Below are 18,857 nucleotides of genomic sequence, written 5' to 3' on the forward strand. Positions count from 1 at the left end.
AAAAAGACTGGCTTTATTGCTTATTTAATGCATTCATTTACATACATAGAACACAATTATAATCACATTACCTTAGGTGACCCTGCTCGATCAAATTAAGTGACAATCATCTGCCAGACATAAAGTTATTTTTTTTGTCAATATGCAGCTCATACATGAGTTACTACAAGAAGCAGTGAAAGGAAGACAATAAATGCACCACTAATAAATGTGGTTTTACAAAAGAAAAAAAGGAATGATTCGTTTAAGTAAGGTCAGTGCTGATATTTACGCAGTGTAAATTATTTAAAAGGCACAATCATACCATGGCTTCGAAGGTATTATCCAGTCAAATACTCTGAGTGAGCAAATGGAAACTTTGTTGGAGCAGTTTTTAAAAAATGTACTGGCTCTTCTTCTCAACCTTTTACAACTTCCATTTAAGGAATGCACACAGATTGTTGACATACTGAGGTCTATGACATAATATAAGATCTCTTCTGCTGTCAGCACAAAAACATTTCTCTGTTTTGTGTTTGTGTTATTATTTCAGGGTAGGTGTTGTCTGCCAACTCTGCTGGTCAGGAATTTAAAATGTACTGCATGCTGTTATAAATTCTTAAACAGTTTACACAATAAGTGGTTTTCAATCCTCAGGTGCTTTTATAAAAAGGGATGACTGGATGTTACCTTTTAGGGCATGTATGCAGATACCATTCAGTGAGATTACTTTAAGGGGCAGTTTACCTGAAAAACAAATATTGATAGATTTCTTGTGGCCTCCAGCACAATTTATATATATATTATTTTGATATATGAATTACAGAGCACTGGAGATTGCTTACACACCTTGCTGGGCAACTTTATGTGGGAACTATTTTCTACCTAACGACACCTGGCAAATGTATGTCAGGTAGGATGTCATAAACATTTACATCCAGTCACACTAAAGCTCAGCAACTCAATCCAAAACGTTACAGATGTATAAATGGCAGTAGAGACCACAAACAAAATATGAATGTTTGATTTTGGGGTGAACTGTCCTTTTACCACATAAAAAGCAAACATCGCTGAAAATAAATGTACATCGTAATACAGAGTTTCTGTTGGCTCAGCCTGAACTCTGGCTCATGGAATGTACTAAAATGTCAAAAGATAAATGGTATCTTCAGCTTCATTCTTGCAGCCATCAATTGGCACTGTGCGTAAAACTGAGTAAACAAATCAACAACTCTAGGAACATAGTCAGTTATAATTATTTACATACACATCAAAGCATGCAAGTAAGCTTCTCTTTAAACACGTGACAGACATACAAAGTGCTAGTTGGTTATATTATTTGCTTTCTGCATGTCATATAATTTTATATCTTAACTCTACTTCTGAAGTGCTAATAATAAGTTACATTCAGCATAAGTAAAATAATTCCTTCATTTTATAGCAATTTAGAAAATAAAATAGATATCTCTGTGTATCCCAGGGTGACTGATGACCAGGCATTAATACCTGCAAAGAAAATACATATCTTGTATCATATCTTGCACATTTCAGATTTTAAATACACCAACACCATGTGGGGAAATAGAGTTATGTTCACAACAGAAGATGGAACACCAGTATGATGCCTACCTGTAATAATTAGGCTTGAACGGGCCGTTCTTATTGAGGCCCATGTACTTGGCCTGCTCGTCAGACAGCTCCGTCAGGTGGGCATCAAAGTTTGGTAGATGCAAACTGGCCACATACTCATCTGGAGAAAAACAATACAGACCAGTGGTGACAAAAGTGTTCAAAATCCTTTACTACTACACCAATAAAAATATGATTACATGTGAATTAATAATGCTAATCTGCTCATAATGCTCATCTTTTTTTAAAGTTAAGGTTCTGGTTTGGTTCTGACTGATTGACTGAAATATTACAAAAATCTAGTATCACATCAGATGATTAACATAAGTGTGTAAGGAGCATTTTATTCTTATACACAGGGACAGCAAACACATAGGATCTCAGATATTAAGGGGTCATAATTTCTGATACACAAATCTACTTTGAACGTTAGGATGTTTCCCTTGATCTCTAGGGACTTTACATTTCAATAGTTACAGGAGTTAAAATATGCAAGGAGAAATCTCTGAAATTAGGTCATATGGTGACATGAAATGTACTGTGGTGGTGAACTTGGATACAAGTAAAGTCTCTACATGTAGAGTAGTAGAAGTAGTAGAACTGAATGTACTGTTACTGATCCATTGTACCTGGTTGAAGTTCATTGATGGTTGCAATGTTCAAATAAAGTCAAAAGGTGGCAACAATGAGCAACAAATGGCAAAAAATAAATAGGAAAAATACAAAAGCATTATGTTTTAACTCTTACCCATTTTCTTGGGGAGGAGATACACATCCTGTTTGTACCGTCCTTCTGGAGCGTTGTACAACTCAATGAGGGCCAAAGCCTGCAAACAATACAGAAAACAGAACAGCTAAAACACTCACAAGCAAAGCCAAGAAGGTTTCTTTGCTTTAATTTTGTTTCTGTATGACAAAACTACAAACCTGAGTTGTAGCAGTGATAGACAGCACAAATGTAGGCACTGTGGAGCAGCTCAGATTTAAGAGGCGACCCTGAGAAATAACAAGAGATGAACATAGAAACAGATAATACAGAAGTTAAATAGGTAAATAAACCTTGTGTAATAAAACTACTTTTAAGATTTACATGGTCAGTTTTTGAGGACAAAAGACAGTACCTCTGCCAGCAAAACAACTCTTTTTCCATCAGGCCAGATGATGTGATCGACCTGAGAGCGAACCCTCTCCCAGGTCAGCTCGGGGCTGCGCAGACTCGCCTGAGGACACAATAGGGTACATATATACACTACATACGCCATTTCTCGTCTGTCTTTGTAAATATGTTATATTCTTTTATTTGGTGCTATGCCCAGCTCCCTCCCCTTCATATATTTTTGTGCTTGTTTGGAATTCCAGACAAACATTTACATACATACACTTACATACATACAAACACATAGTCACATTACCACATCAATCTCAGTATTGGAATGTCCCATGTTGCAGACAATGCAGCCATTTTTCATTCGGTCAAGATGTTCTCTGGTAACGACATTCTTGTTGCCTATATTCAAAGAAAAAAATCTGTTATGTAAGTCTAATAGATGTCTTCATATAAATCTGAAATGAGACCTTGTTATCTAACACACAGCCCCAAAAATCATTTAGACAAGAAGACAGAGGCAGAGACATGGATTTATACGCTAGAAACATGGTGATTATTAAAGCAGAAGTAATGAATTTCACTGCATGGGGCACGGTACCAGTGCAAGTTATCACCACGTCCATCTGCCGAATGACTTCGCTCAGCTTGACCACTCGGAAACCATCCATGCTGTGTGGGTACACATACAGATATCAGATAAATTGAAAACAACTCAAAACCACTGATAATAACATTTGTTCATTTTATGTTTTAGCTGATTTATTGCATGACACAGACAGACACTCGTGGAGCACATTTACTGGTGGAGCAGAGCTGCATTGGTAATGGTCAGTGACTCACCAAGCCTGCAGGGCACAGATGGGGTCAATCTCTGTGATGCACACAATAGCTCCGAGGGCTTTAAGAGCTGTGCAGCAGCCTTTCCCTACCTGTAGACCAAAAGGACAGTGCATTAAAAGTCTGTAGCAGTGAAAATACATACAAAGTGAGACTTTTAAAATCAAAGAGTAACTCACTTCTCCATAACCACACACAACAACTTGCTTGCCTCCAAACATTATATCTGTCGTCCTCTTCAACCTGGAAGAGACAAAACGACACGTCATGAACATGTTAATGCATCAAATGCAGCGCAAAAACATGACTGATTCTCCTCACCCATCCAGGATAGATTCACGGCAGCAGTAAAGGTTGTCAAATTTCTGCTTAGTAACCGAATCATTCACATTCATCGCAGGGACACACAGCTTGCCAGCCTTTGATAACTGGTACAATCTATAAGGACACATGGGAAAACATGTTCAGGCATATACATGCACACATGCACATATCCACACAGTGTGAGATGCAGTCCTAAGTGACTGAACTCTTTCCAGAGCGTCTAATTGAGTCTATTGAGAGTTCAGAACATGTAAAACTGCCAATGCTCTGCCATGCTTCTTCAGTTAAAGCAGGCTGCTGACCTTTCAATCTACAGTGTTAGCATGTATTAATACTATTATGACTTATACTACTATCTTTGATACTGACACTGTGTACTGATGGTCATCCAACAAGAACTTCTTTTGTAGGAAGCTTGGCTTAGCTCAGCTCCATCTAAAGGGCTGTGACAACAGCTGGCTTTACACGACTGGACATTTTGCTTAATCAAATGTGAAGTAGTCAAGGTCAAACATAAGATGCTAAATTACATTAAGTGTAGTAGAACACATGAAAACATATGACAAACACACCGAGAAGAAATAGAGAGCAAATATAGTTGCAAGTTGAAGTTTAACCCTTATTATCATTATTTGTCAACATACTATGACACACTGATCTTGCTTTTCCAAAATGAGGCCAGGGGCCAATAAGCAATAACCATAAAAACCCACATCTTTCTTTAAAGGTTAATGCAAAACATATTGTGCAATGGTTAATGATTAAAGTTGTTGAACTTTTTTTTAAAATAAACCAATAAATTAACATTGTGAAAAACAAAAAGGTCTGAGGGTCAGACAAAAAAAACCCATTAAGGCCTGATTTAATCCCCAGCTTGTAGATTGGATATCACTGCATGCGTTTTGATGGTTTCTAAAATATTTCTCAAAAGTATTTATGATCATTTAAAAATACTTAGTTTGCTTGAAAAAAAAAACATTTTTCTGGTTACTTTACAAAAAGTGCAATACTCATCAGACTCGCACTCTCACCTGTGCACCCCAGTGACACTCTCCTCTACAATGCCTCTGACTTTTTTGAAGACGCTGGGATACTTTTTGTACACCCAGTGGGTCAAGTCTCCACCATCATCCAAGATCTAAGAGAAACAAAGTGTGAACATAAAAATCCAAATCTCTCTAAATTAGACCGTGGTTGCTGTAAATGTATCATGGGACTGATACCATATTGGCCTGCCAGCCCTCAGTGTTGACACAGTGATCGATGCACCACCAGAAGTCATCCTCTGATTCACCCTTCCAAGCAAACACAGATACTCCTGCAGGAAACACACACACACACACTTAGGCAAAGACAGCATGAGACACCGGTCCATTAATGTGCATGGCACACTGAATCCGTGCAAACTGGTTTCTATTGTGGAGTTCATGTAGCTTTACTTCACTTAAACCGAAACTAAATTTTAGGGAAAATGTTCACAGGTAAAGGTTGTTTTAATTATCTATATGTTAACCCACAAACAATGATGACCCCTTACAAGTGTTTTTCATGCGAAAGACCAGAGTTAAAGAGTTTCTAACCTATCTCAGCAAGAGCAGCAGCCACCTCATTTTGAGTGGAGTAAATGTTACAGGCAGTCCAGCGACACTGAGCTCCCAGCGCTACCAGGGTTTCAATCAGGACCTACAATTGAAATATGCATGTTCAAATAAGCAGAGGTGAAAAGAGAAAAACATCAAATGCAGTGATGAGAAGACGTACTGCTGTCTGAGCAGTAATATGGGTGCAGCCTACTATCTTCGCCCCAGCCAGTGGCTTCTCTCCCTGGGCTCTCTTCCTCAGGGAGATGAGGGCAGACATGTCTGAGGAGGAACAGATCAAGATAAAGGTAACTGTGAGGACATAAAGGTCAGGGATTTTTTTGGGATTGGGGGGGGCAAATCACTCTGAACACAAACACAAAACCTTCCTACGAGGTAGATATGCAGTAAATGGAGTGTAAAGTGGAAACTGACTGAACAACAGTGCCAGCAACAGCTGTTGCCACCCAGGCTTTAAGCCTGAAGAATACTTGTCAAGCACTCATGCATTTTTACTGCTCACATGGTCAATGTAAACAGCCAGAGACACAGAGGAGAGGAGCGCACAAAAATGCTTGGGATGAGAGTTTGAAAGGTGAACAGAGCTCATGTTTCCAGAATAACACTAACAGTGCTCCAGCACTGGATCATGAACTGTTTTGAAATCAAGAGAGCACCTTTATCAAATACTGTCCAAGTAGCAGAACAAATGCTATATGATACATCTCAGGGAACAAAGTCACAACAGGTAGCTCAAAGCTCTCTTTGTATAAATAGTAATGACAGCAAGTCAATGAACTGACCCCGTCACCCTGTGTGGGGAAAGAGTGGTTCCATAGGAGAATGTTACAAAGTCAAAACCCTCAAAGTGTAGAGACTGATTCATTTTTGAACCACCCACAGAGTCCCAGTGATGTCCAAGATACCTTGTTCTGCAATTTCAATTTCCCGTCGGCCAAATTCAGCCTGTTTGATGTTCTTCACACAGAAGTCGCTGCTGCCATGGGTGTTGACCTGGGCTTTGTCCCGGGGGGAAGTTTCATCATCAGAGCTGTCGGTGTAAGATGCAGCTGGGAAAAGGAGAGTACAAAAGGTCATTTTGTGGTAAGGACTACAAAAAGCCAACTATGAAATATAAACTTTAAATAAACTGTGTGGAAGCTTGTGTCAGTACTGTACACACTGTATATGTTCAACACACATTTAGTTGTTGCATCTGTGTTGCACTTTTTTTTCATATTGACAAAATTAGGAAACGGGATTAAACATTCAGATCACCGTACCTGAGCTATAGCTGTCTGTGGAGGACTGCGAGATGGACCGTGACAGTGAGCGGCGGCCTGCCTTGGTTGGGTACTTACTGAATTCCTGTTTGTCCTCTGCATTTGCAAACTGGATCTGGAGGAAACCAAGAAAAACATAAAAAACAATGAGGACATCAGTGTTTAGATTATTCTCTGAAAGACTGAAAGTGTCAATAATGAAATCAGTGGAGCCGCAGAAAGTAAAATCATCATCACACAAAAAAGTGATGTCACTGTTCTCCTTTACATAATGTAATCATCATCATATTCTGTGGGTTTATATTTGGAATCATTGTGCTGTTTAGGTCAACAAAATCAGCTTGTTTCAGGACATCACAGGTGGATCAGGAAGAACAGAGCAGGCACCTATTTATAGATGCTCCCTACTGCTCTGTGATTTATGCTTTGTTCAGATACACAGGCCTCAGTTGTTGTTGTTGGTTGTCAAACTGAACCTTCAAAAGGCCCAAAGATCAAAGACCTGGATGCACATAAATTGGATCAGCAAACAGCTAGCTGGTCTGTTTTCTAGCTTAGCATTTAATAAAAGCATGCACTGTCTGATATTTGGAATTACTGTACCAAAAGAAAAATGTATTTCTTTTTACATTTACTTGTGTAAAAAATTGCAACATAGGCACTGCAATATTTTATGGAAGCAGGACGTCTGTAGTGCATCAGTCACCTTGTGATGTTGCACTACTGCAGGTCCATAAAAATGATAACATTATCTTCCATAAAAGCATCATTAAAATCACCCCGACCTAAAACTTACTAAAAGTCCTGATGAGGTATTGCACAAAGATCTGCCACTGCCTTTCTAAGCATTCATTGTCTGTTGGTATCAAAATATACATTTGCACTTATTCACAAACCTTAATTGATTTTTCCTGTGCTCAGTCCTTTTTCTTAAACATTCACTCTGCCTCTGTGATCAGCCCTTTAAAAAGTCTTAATTCATTGTGACAACGCCACAGCGATCGTTCACTTATTTTAAATGTTCATATCATCTGTTTGGACTACAAACTAAAGAGTAGGCCAGCAGAGTTGACACAACACACAGATGATGAATGCAGGAACACACGACTGCCAGACTGACAACAGTAAGTTGAGTAACATTTAAATGTGACTGTGTGCTGTAGATAAAGGTATACCTCTGGATCATAACATTTAAGTAAATCAATATAAAAAGTAATGACATCATTTCCACTGTCAAACACAATGCTGACAGGATAGTCTGTATGCATCGCTCAGTTACCATGTAGTCAGATAACAGGGCAAAATCTGAAGCTTATTGAATGAAATGGAAAATGCCAACTTAAAAATCGAACTATTTAATGTCTAAAACACTGTGATATCACTGTATCTCTTTCCATGTGCAGTGACACCTGGGCCTCAACAGCCTACTGTGTCAGTCAAAAGAAACTTAAGATGCTAGTGAGACAAAGTAAACTGAGGAGATCTCTGCGTGTCTCTTCACAACTGAGAGAGAGGTTGATCTCATGTGCTTGCAAAATAGTACTTTAACATTTACATTGCATCACGTTGGACTGGATGAGGGTTCCCTAACTTCAGTTTTTGCATTGTTCATTCTTCATCCATAGACATCAAATTCAGAGAATCCTTCCTCATCATTGAGGATGTAATAATTAATGAGGAATTACTCAGTGCTACTGAACAGAATTATGTTTCTCCTAAAGGTCAACTTTGTGAATAACCCTGATCTTTTGAGAAGAAATTAAACTTCTAAGTGCATTTCAACTGTACCTTTTTTGTTTTAATAAAAACAGAACTTGCTAAAAAATTATACAGGTTCCTTTATGTGTGGGTTATCCAGTACCTTAAAGACTAAGTAAACTAGACAAGCTCCCTGTGATGCATTAGTAGCAACTCACCCTTTCCCTCCCGTGCCCATGTTTGTGTGCCATGGCTGCCTGGTCTCTCCAGTTTTCCAGTCTAGCTTCCTGTGCCTGTGTATGTGTGTCCTCTGTGTGATGGTACTAGGTGTCCCTGATGCTATTATCCCAGAACACTCCCAGACTGAGCTGGGGGGAGGTTCCCACCTATTATCGTGATTTGTAATGGCCAACCTGGAGAGCGAGAGAGACAGAGAGTGAGTGAGAGAGGCCTAGAAAGAAAGGGGAGGTCGATTCCAACTGTGCCCCTCTCTCTCTCTCTCTCTCTCTCTCTCTCAGTCTCTCGAGTTCTGCCCTTGACAACCAGCTGCTAAAGTCAGTTGGTTGTACTTTATAGTGATGTGCAGAAAAGAGCAAATACAGGGACATGTTCCAAAGATACAAATTTGGATAGGTATGCATAGCAGAAATATGTTAATATCACTCACACATGCAACAAAAACACATTTGCTGCAGCTTTTACTTTCAGCCTGTGCTCCTGATTTGGATGACTAAATAAGAGGAGATTGACTGGAGGAATTAAACCCTGTTTCCATTAGCCTTCTGCTACATCAATAAGCGTCCCATGTAGGCCCATCCTACTGCTAAAAATACCCTTTCTTTCTTAGATAGGAGGTCACAGACTTAAGCCTTAGAGTGTGACTGTCAGTCGATAGTGTGGCCAGACTAACTACTGCACTTAACCAGACACCGCTGGTGATCTAAAGACAACCTGATCAAAAAAGATTAAACCAACTATAGTGGTTATACGTAGAAACTCAAAGACACATAGTCCTAAGGAGGAAAGTTCAGGTGTAGGTCTAACTGCTTAGATCAACGCAAAAGCATGACCGATTACGCTGTGTTGTGGAAAAAAACATACAGCACTAATCCGTCCACCAGAACTATGTGACCTTTAGCAGAAGCTTTACCTTCTACTTATTACCAAATTAATGCACACATATATTTCACAAATTAACACAAAGGAATGCAAACCAACAGTCACATTAATTCACTGATATTACCATTGTAAGAAGTAGTTTGAAAGAGTAGTGAAGAAGTGTAGTTGTCCTATGTTAACACCATGGGAAAAAACTTGGAAAATGATGAAACTGGTCTGTATGGATGTGCTATATTTCTCAGCTTATGGTGACTTTTCCACCAGTGTTAAAAGTACAAACACAGTGTGTTACTTGTGCAGACTTTCAACAAAACACTAAAGAGAAGCTGTGTTATTTCTAAGTATAGACAGCTGGAAAAATATGATGTGCATTTGTTGATGGCAACATTTTTTTATATTTTTCTTCACAAAAAGGTTTCAGTGAGAGCCCCTACACTTTGACAACCTTTGTGATTCCTCACATTTTGAAATGGTGAACATAGTGTACTGCTGGCTTTAGATTCTTTATGCATACTTTCATGTATAATGCTCCTGTAAATGGTGGTGGTGGTGGTGGGCACCTGCATTTGACCTTCATGAATCTCTGCCACAATGTTGGCGGACAAACAAGACAAGATAGCAAAAATGAGTTATGAACACATTTGGGATTCTATGTGAAACAGCCCACAGGGATCAGATAAAAAATGATGATGATGCATGAACAAATTCACAGAGAGTCCCATTGCCAGGGGGCGTATTACATAACCACTGCATTGATTCAGAGAGAGAGGAGGCAGAGCAGTGGTGTTCTTTGACTCACCCACCCTCACATTTTTAATTTGTAGCATTGATTGGGTTTACTCACTGCATCCTTGTGATGATTACGTGACCTTGAGCTGCCTCCTGTTCTATGCTCTTTTTTAATCTTATTTGAGTCTCAGTTTTGTCTTATTTGCGGTAGTTGTTTTTACTCATTTTTCATACAAACAGACAGCCCAGTATGACACCTGGCTCTCACATTTATTCATAACACACTGCTTTGTTTTCATAAGCACAGTGCACATTCCTATCATTCAATATGTTTTCAATCAGGCTCCCTGAGGCAGCTCACAGTCCACATATTATTGCCCTGTCAGACAGGGGGTCCGAGCAGGAATTCTAAAGTCCACAAGCCCTGCTGCTGGGAAAATAGATATTTGTATAATTTGGATTATTAATGTCTACCTCTTGTGGACATACTTATGTAACAGCAGACTTACTTTAGGGGTAAGGATAATGCAAGCAAGACATCAGCAATGGGTGATGCAAAATATTATCAATCTCAAAAATAATAGTTTAACTCTACTTCACAATTCTATGTATTTAGACCGCTGTTAACATCTTTAGCATCGCAGTGATGAGCTGCTTGCTGTTCTCCTCTACCAATGTTTTTCCACTTTCCACGTTACATAATTACTGCTTTGGCCAATTCATGAGTCAGTTCAGGTAACAACTATGTTAAGTCACAGCTAATAATCTTAATCTAAGCAGCCGGCAGTGTCCCATACAGAAGTCTAAAAATTATTCTAATGAGTGGCAACTAGCAGAAACACACAGATGTCATAAACATAACAAATTACATATTAAGTCAAGAGAAAAGGCTGCAAAATTATGGGTGATATAACATATTAAAAGAATGAAGTTTGTGTTTTAATCAGCAAATCCGCAAGTGTCACCAGTCAAAGGTCACCTTTATAAAAAAGACATTTGAAGGCCATTTCTGCCTTCTCTTTACAACCTCTGCTCATGTGTTCATTGTCCAAAAGACAAAAAAAAAACCTTTCCTGATTTCTTATCTTATCATCTGTGTTGTCTCAAATTAGGAGGTGGTGTTTTGTTTATTTGTGCCATTGTAAAACAGTCAATACATTAGTATTTTTTTTCTCACAGGTGCACCCTTTGCTGCTTATAGAAATGCTGATGTTTATATAAATATAAATATTTCCAACAGTGCTGATGCACACACATACAGCTCTTCACATGACAAACTAAGCACGAGGGTTCAAAGAAGAAGCAGACTTCTTCTTTTTAATAACTACCTCATCGTGTGCAAACCCTCTCGCTAAGCGTGTGTATGCATTTCTTCACATGGCTGAGGCCTTTGCTGAGGGTTTAAAAGCTCAGCTTGGCTTTTAGTTGCTTCCTGTCTACAGGATGTTGGCATGATGTGATAGTGTGATTTAAAAGAAACAGGAAGATGAAGGGAGATTCTAACCATAATCCAATCTTGGTTGCTTTCAAATTATATGTAGTTACTCCAGCATGATGTCATACAAACAATATAACACATAAGTTACAACTGGTCATTAAGTTTCCAGACTCTATACATGGTTAAAATGTTTTTCCCCTCCTTGAACCTGATCTTGGGATGTAGTGATCCTTCATCCATAAACATCTTCCCTGACACCTAAGTACTGAGAATCATGATGCCTTATTAATACTTCATAGCACTGCCTGGCCCTGCTGTGCAGTAGTAGATCTACAACACTGCAGTACAATGCGTACCAACGTGAATGCATCCTCCTCACATGTGCCTGCCTACAGTGCACACAGTGTCTCTGGCCAATGGCAGTGAGTGATGGCGAGCATCACGTTTCTTACCTTCTTGACGGATTTCAGAGTGGGGACTGCGGTGAACGCTGCGGAGGGCATTTCCCCGACATTCATGTTCACATCACTGCTGTTCTTGCTGACGGTCAACGCGGAATATTTCTCCGCCACGTTTTCGGTCTCTTTGACATATTTGGTGGCTTGTTTAACCTCCGCTTTGCTGTCCACAACCGAGTCTGTCATTGCATCCAAGTGATAGTGAGACTGAGGAGAAAAAAAATGCCGGCTAGCTTCGTCCGTCGCCTTCTAGCTCTCTTCGTGGCTTAAAGAGACCGGAGCACTGCAAACTAATGCACGCAGAAAGTAGATAAAATAAGCTGTTCTCTAGCTTCTTTACTTCCTATAGAGCAGCACAAACTACTGTTTCTGTCCTGCAGGTCTGCTGTCATCCACACACAGCAACAATACCGACGGGCGGGGGGCGGTTTGTTGAGGCTGTCACCTGAAACCGTGGGCAGTGTGTGGGCGGTGATCATCCGGTCCGCGCCGGTGCGCAGCAAAAGTAACGGCTGCTCGTTACTTACACGCGATGTAATTACATTGCATACTTATTAGCTGTGCTGGCGCAGGCGCACACGTTAAGTTTACATGGTTGCCGTGTCTGTGTTGTATCCCCGGTTAAGCTCCCTAGGAGCTAAGCACAAGTCCCGCCTCCTTTGCGCTGATTGGCTAGGGGTGCCAGCAGCATCTACAATCTACGCTTGTGATTGGCAGACTCTGTTAATCAGAATATTTAAACTGGGAGGTCCTGTCACGGAAAGGACCTTTTTACTTTTGTCCCATTCCCAGGAATACACTGAGCTATTGACTTTCAGTGTTACTAATTGCGAATAATCTAACATTACCATGAACGTAATGCTACTGCATCCATATATTTGTTTTTGTAAAACAAATTTGTTTTGCCACCTTTTACTTAATACTTGTTACAGAGCAGATTAATACATAATAAATATACTTGCCCTGTGATGGACTGGTGATCTGCCTAAGGTGTACTTACACCTCTCACCTGTAGACAGCTGGGATAGGCTCCAGCTCAGAAGAGATCACAATGAAGCAATGTCAAAAAAGTCACAGCATACACTTAAGTCACTTAATAAAATTTATTTAACAGAGGTGTCATGAATGCAATGTCCAACCCTTTTTTCATTATAAAAAAAATTAACATTGCAGGTCTGCATCTGATGGGTAAAAAAAAACATACCTACAAAGAATGAACCAAACACTTCCATGGACTTACTGGTGAAGACCCAACTACATGAATAGTGTGTAATGCATTACAATACTGGACTATTTCTTTTCTACCAACACCAAGTCAACACCAACTACAAACTGTATAAAATGCATCCACAGAACTGAGTAAATTACCAAGTATCTCAAAGCACAATGTGGAAGAAAAAAAAATTTCTGTACAATATCTTCACATTAGTCTCACATTTCAGTTTTTGCTCGATGGTCACAGGATGGACTTAAGATGCTGATTCCACACCCCACAGTACCAGGGTTAAAAAAAATTCAAAGGGCATCACATACAATATATTTTACAACAGCAGGGTAGCATAAACAAGTGTCTTAAAAAAGAAAACTTGTACCAGTTACAAAAAAATGTTTAAAACAAAGTTTCCACTGACAAATTCAAATGATTTTTTAACAAACCAAGGGCTGACAAGGTATGGCTTCATGGTTTATCTCCTCTGTGACAAGCCCTGGTAAGCTATAAATTCAGATTTCAATATTGTCCAAACAAATCTTTATGCAAATAAAAAGCAGGTCCTAAGTGCTCAACCATTATAAGCTGAGCATGACAGTGTTCTCCATTTTGGATAAAGAAGACCAGAGCAGTTCAAGGACCACGTGGCCAGCTCCCTGGAAGACTGGAGAAGGAGCGGAGACAGAAAAAAAGTATGATGGGCAGGAGAAAGTAAGAGGAGGAGGCGTGGCAAATGGTTAGCTGGGATGAAGGGTCTCACGCAGGGGAAGAGTTCAGGCAGAAGTGAAGATGGTGGTGACAGTGCTATGAGACTCGTATCATCTGAGCCACTGTCTCGTCTGCTCCCTGGGCTTCCTGCTGCTGCTGCTGCATCACAAGGGGAGATATAATCACTAAGGTCAAATATAAGTGTCCAGTTGACAATAAAACATAAAGAATAAGATCACTATATATTCTTTTTCTACACACAGCTTTTACCTGTGCTAGGGCCAGGGCCATTTCCTCCTTCTCCTTAGGGGAATAGAAACGCCCACCATCTCCTCGCTTGCGCTGCATAGCGTGACGATGACGAGACTCGTGAAGGTATTTCTGCCAGAAGTAAACAGGTGGTTTAGGCTAGGCATTTTCAATTCAGTTTTTCGTTAAAGCCTTGATATTTTTCACCTTTTCCCCCTTAAATTAGTACATTCACAGGAGGTGTAGGTATATACTGTATTGGTGTATGTGTGTGTGTAATATTTTTATGTATTTTAAAGTAAAGCACTTTGGTAGGCTGTGGCCTTGGAAATGTGCTATATAAATAAACGTGACATTGACATTAGTATGAGAGCTGTTGCTATTTGTTTCTTATCCTGCCAACTGTGTGACGAGGCTGTTTTTATCCAAAGATATTGTCAAAAGTTTGTTTATTCTTTGAAAGCCACAAAATATTAGCGCTAACATGTGGATTAAAAAAAATAATTACACGTCTGTGTTGTCCATTGTTATGACAAATACAACATACCCTCCTCTCCTTCGGGATCTTGCCTTCAGCCTCCAGCTTGGCCCGAGCCTGTCTTCGCTTCAGGATGCGATGGTACTGTTTGGCATTGACATACAAAGGCTCCTCCTCAAGCATTTCAGCACCTGGCAGGGGTATACGCTGCATTGTGGGAACTCCACCACCTCCAGGGACCATCTGATAAGACAGAGAGACACAAATAGGGATGCAATGCTTAGAAAGCTAATTACAGACTATACTGACACAAGCAAGTAGTTACATACCAAATGGATAAATCAAAACAAATCAATATATAAATGTGAGTACATCACAACACAGCACTACCACTACCAACACAGGTAGTGCTGAGATGTCTTCACTGAGACAGACAAGGGGTCTTTACATAGATTACAACTACAGGTATGAAAGCACTCTAAAGGAATGTAAACACACATAATAAGGTTTAATTAACTTAATTTTATTACTGAATGTGGTACACTATTCTAAAATCTAGCTGTAAATATAATAGAATGAGTAAACAACTCAATATGTAAAAATGTGATACGAATGAAATGAAACTGATGGTCTTAAAAGTTCACCACACCGCACACCCTTGTTGAGTCTAAATAAAAAAAAAATGTAAAAAGATGTTGGTACCTCTGCACAGGGTCTTACCATGACCATTCCACCTGCATTAACCATGTTGCCAGAGACAGGCAGGGTGACGGTCACAGTGCCTTGGCCGCTATTGGTGGTGTTGGTGGTAGCACCTCCTGCTTGCACAATCTGAGCACCTGCCAAGCTGGCAGCTGGAATTGTGATCATTCCTGCAAGCAGATGAACATTGCAGAACATCAACATTACAACCCAACAATGCTGCAGTTTATAAAGTCAACCAAGCAAAGGAGAAACACAAAAGGTAAAAGAAAACTGGACTCACCCTGCTGCAAGACAGTACCATCTGCATTGACGGGCTGGTAGACGATGGTCTGGCCGTCAGCTGTCTGTGCCACCTGTTGACCCTGCACGCTGATCTGTTGCCCCTGTAGTTGGAAATAATGGATAAACTTATAAAAGCCTGCTTCTCATCCTCTGCTATTCAAACAACACAACAAACAAACTACGTTGTATTGTAAGTTCATCTTGAAATTTGGCATTTTACACATATAAAGTGTTCAAGTATTCTGAACACAAACAAACAAGAGAATAACGATAACCCTTTTCTGGCAGAGTTCAAAATGTAACACCTGGTTCTGTCCAGCAGTGATGGCTGTCTGAGGTTGCTGGATGATGATCTGTTGTGGCTGACCCTGCTGGCCCTGGAGTTGGAGAGTCTGACCACCTTGTAACTGGATCTGACCCGGCTGCACCAGCTGGATCTTTACACAGACACAATAAGATAGTCTTGGTTTACTGAAGAACAACATGGTAAATTATTCACCACAGCATTTCCACATTATCCATCACATGTAAAGCTACTGTTAATGATTACCACAACTAATCTAGTAAAACAGTGCTGGTGTACAGTATAATTTGGTAAAAAAAAAATTAACACAGGTCTATCTGGAAACAAAGCCTTATCCCTTACCTGCTGTAATCCCTGAGCTCCAGATACAGGGACCTGCATTATGGTTTGACCCTGACCCCCAGACATGGCTTGCACCATGATGGGTTGCCCTGATGATGTGATGAGCTGTCCACCGCTCACCTGAACCATTAAGGGCTGTCCCTGGACCTGCAGAAAGAGAACAAATATTAAAGTTGTTACAGCAGCACTGGCAGTGTTTATCTCAGTACTACTTATATAAGGATGCGCTTCATGCATGTGACATCAAATCAGAAACATCCAGGAGACCACAGTGTGTGGAAATGTCAAGATTAAAAGATTATTCCAGTTTTGGAATATGCAACAATTAAAATCGTGCCGTTACATATGAACAGTACAAGCCAGAGCACTGTATTCTTCCCATGGAGTTACATTACAGCTGCCAAATACAAAACCTGGTTTGCTTCATTGTCAGGTTCCATATTTATAGGAATGCTGCAGCCGAACCAAGATGTTACGTGAAGCTCATTTAAACCGACTGATTAGTCAACACACTGCCACCAAATACATTTGTAATGTTTTACAAATCAATTTGATGATGTAACTGGCTGCCATAAAGTGACCATAGAGGACAGCTGAAAGCCTGTGGCAGCACCACAGAAAAATGTCAAGGGGAAGAACCCACTGCCATTTTGCCACAAGACAATAAGAAACATATTGCTAGCTGATGAGTAGTGACAGCTAGTAATGGCTTTGGATTCATGCTGTTTAATGCTGAAGCCCTGAAGGTTCTGACAAACACTACCAAAGATATGTTCCTTTAAAAACAAGAGCCAGCATCAGGCTTTCTAAGCTCGCTTTTAAAAGCAAGAGACAAACACAACCCAGACACTCTTCTGAAAGCCATGACAGCACAAGCAAAAACCAGAGGCTGACACATGACACACTGTGCTGAGGAACATGCATTTCAGGCAGTTGCAAGACATGCTAGTGGGAGATGATGAACCAAACAGCACAGATGAGTCATGAAAAACAGCCCCAGTGGAGCATGCAAACTCGCAGGCCATAACACAGGCACGACACTGAGACAGGGCGAAGGAGGTGACACCACTACCTGGAGTGTCTGCACCTGCTGGCCTGCAGCCGTCACCACAGGTGCATCTGTTTGCAGCTGTACAGCCGTCACTGTACCCTGTGTCTGCAGGCAGGGCAGGACACAAAGTCTCAGACAAGTAAGTATCGTTAAATGGACTGAATCGGGAATCCCTTGCACTTTAAGACTGTGGGCATCTGATATTGATGAATAACTAGGAATGGTAAAAAGTTAACTATGAAAATCATATTTAGTTTTACATATTATGGCTCACCTGCTGTTGGATTTGTCCATTGGCAGTCTGCACAACAATCTGCTCCCCAGTAGTAGTGGTGGCAGTGGTGTACTGCTCCATCCTTGTTACTGCCTCAGTTCTCTGGAGATAAAGGCACAGTATTAATATTATGAACATTAGATGTTTGTCTTCAAATCTATTTTAGATGTGTCTCACATGTCCCTTTTTTGCTATTTAAAAAACAACATTTTCTTTGCAACCATTGTCTGACTCATTGTAAGCACACATTGTCATTGCTGTTTACATATGGCCATTGGTTCTTTTTATAGCAGTATTTAGGGTTACCTTGTGTATGTCAAAGGTTATGGCCGGTGATAAATGAACTAATATTGGAACATAAAGCTAGGTCAGCTGTTGTTTCAAGGTGTTTTGTTCACAACATACGTGAACGACCTAGCGAGGCTAGCGCCAGTTAGCTAGCTAAAAAGCATGGTAAATGCTAGAAAAGACAAACCGAGGTCAATTATCCGATAAATTGCAAATCCTCTGGGATTTTGGATGTTTATCCCAGTTGATATGAATTTACTAGACAACGGTTGTCTGTGGATGAAACGTGGTATGATCAACCCTCTTTGTTTGACGGTGGATATTTTAGCTAACTAGCTCTGGTTAGCTAGGCTTTGTCGACCAGCGGAGATCGTGTTTCCTCTCGGCTGCCAACATTAGAAACTAGAAGCTAGTATTTGCAGCCCAACACGTCTGGACGCAACGGTCAAAATCAAACTGCAATTTGAGTTTTTTGCATTTAGCAGGGTTAGTAATTTGGTTGGTCCATGACAAACCAATCCGTGCTGACAACTACCAATGCCTTCAATCGGGGCTCCCTTACCGTGTCTTCGCTGTCCGGTTTCCCTCTGATTGGCTCTAGTACAGCTCGCTAAAGCCCAATCAACAAAGTGAGCGGACAAAATGGCGCAAATGAAACAACGACGCCTGGGAGGAGGTGCGCAGCTGCGTGACACATGAGCACCGGGTACAGGGCAGAGTGCAGAGTCCCCACTCTCCAGCAGATGTCGCCTTTAGCTTAGAGTTTTATTGTTTGAGACGATTC

At 40.3% G+C, this 18,857-nt stretch overlaps 2 protein-coding genes across 11 annotated transcripts; both read right to left on the bottom strand.

Moving 5' to 3' along the window:
• Positions 1-86: 86 nt before the first annotated feature.
• Positions 87-12,767, bottom strand: ahcyl1 (adenosylhomocysteinase-like 1). Of its 3 annotated transcripts, none has more exons than XM_028410413.1 (17): positions 12,177-12,767; positions 6,741-6,855; positions 6,384-6,527; positions 5,639-5,739; positions 5,458-5,560; positions 5,101-5,195; positions 4,909-5,015; positions 3,875-3,991; positions 3,733-3,796; positions 3,557-3,645; positions 3,315-3,385; positions 3,021-3,115; positions 2,730-2,828; positions 2,536-2,604; positions 2,357-2,435; positions 1,609-1,729; positions 87-1,485 (listed from the first exon to the last, which is right to left on the bottom strand). In XM_028410413.1, exons 1-17 carry the CDS (start codon positions 12,366-12,368, stop codon positions 1,479-1,481), a joined length of 1,668 nt encoding a protein of 555 aa, XP_028266214.1. In that variant the 5' UTR covers positions 12,369-12,767; the 3' UTR covers positions 87-1,478. The 3 variants fall into 3 exon arrangements, with proteins under 3 accessions (XP_028266214.1, XP_028266216.1, XP_028266215.1); XM_028410415.1 differs by lacking the exon at positions 12,177-12,767 and adding an exon at positions 8,657-8,747; XM_028410414.1 differs by lacking the exon at positions 87-1,485 and having other exon boundaries at positions 1,605-1,729.
• A 503-nt stretch (positions 12,768-13,270) lies between these two features.
• nfyal (nuclear transcription factor Y, alpha, like) lies at positions 13,271-18,737 on the bottom strand. 8 transcript variants are annotated; one of them, XM_028410819.1, is made up of 11 exons: positions 18,636-18,737; positions 17,786-17,887; positions 17,530-17,616; positions 16,461-16,607; positions 16,120-16,251; positions 15,813-15,915; positions 15,530-15,699; positions 14,897-15,070; positions 14,371-14,481; positions 14,153-14,259; positions 13,271-14,056 (listed from the first exon to the last, which is right to left on the bottom strand). In XM_028410819.1, exons 2-10 carry the CDS (start codon positions 17,864-17,866, stop codon positions 14,197-14,199), a joined length of 1,068 nt encoding a protein of 355 aa, XP_028266620.1. In that variant the 5' UTR covers positions 17,867-17,887; positions 18,636-18,737; the 3' UTR covers positions 13,271-14,056; positions 14,153-14,196. The 8 variants fall into 8 exon arrangements, with proteins under 8 accessions (XP_028266620.1, XP_028266621.1, XP_028266623.1 ...); XM_028410820.1 differs by having other exon boundaries at positions 13,271-14,259; positions 17,533-17,616; XM_028410822.1 differs by having other exon boundaries at positions 13,271-14,259; positions 15,548-15,699.
• Between the last annotated feature and the right edge of the window lie 120 nt (positions 18,738-18,857).

Source organism: Parambassis ranga, chromosome 7 (genome assembly GCF_900634625.1).
Source record: "Parambassis ranga chromosome 7, fParRan2.1, whole genome shotgun sequence".
Taxonomy (NCBI): domain Eukaryota; kingdom Metazoa; phylum Chordata; class Actinopteri; family Ambassidae; genus Parambassis; species Parambassis ranga.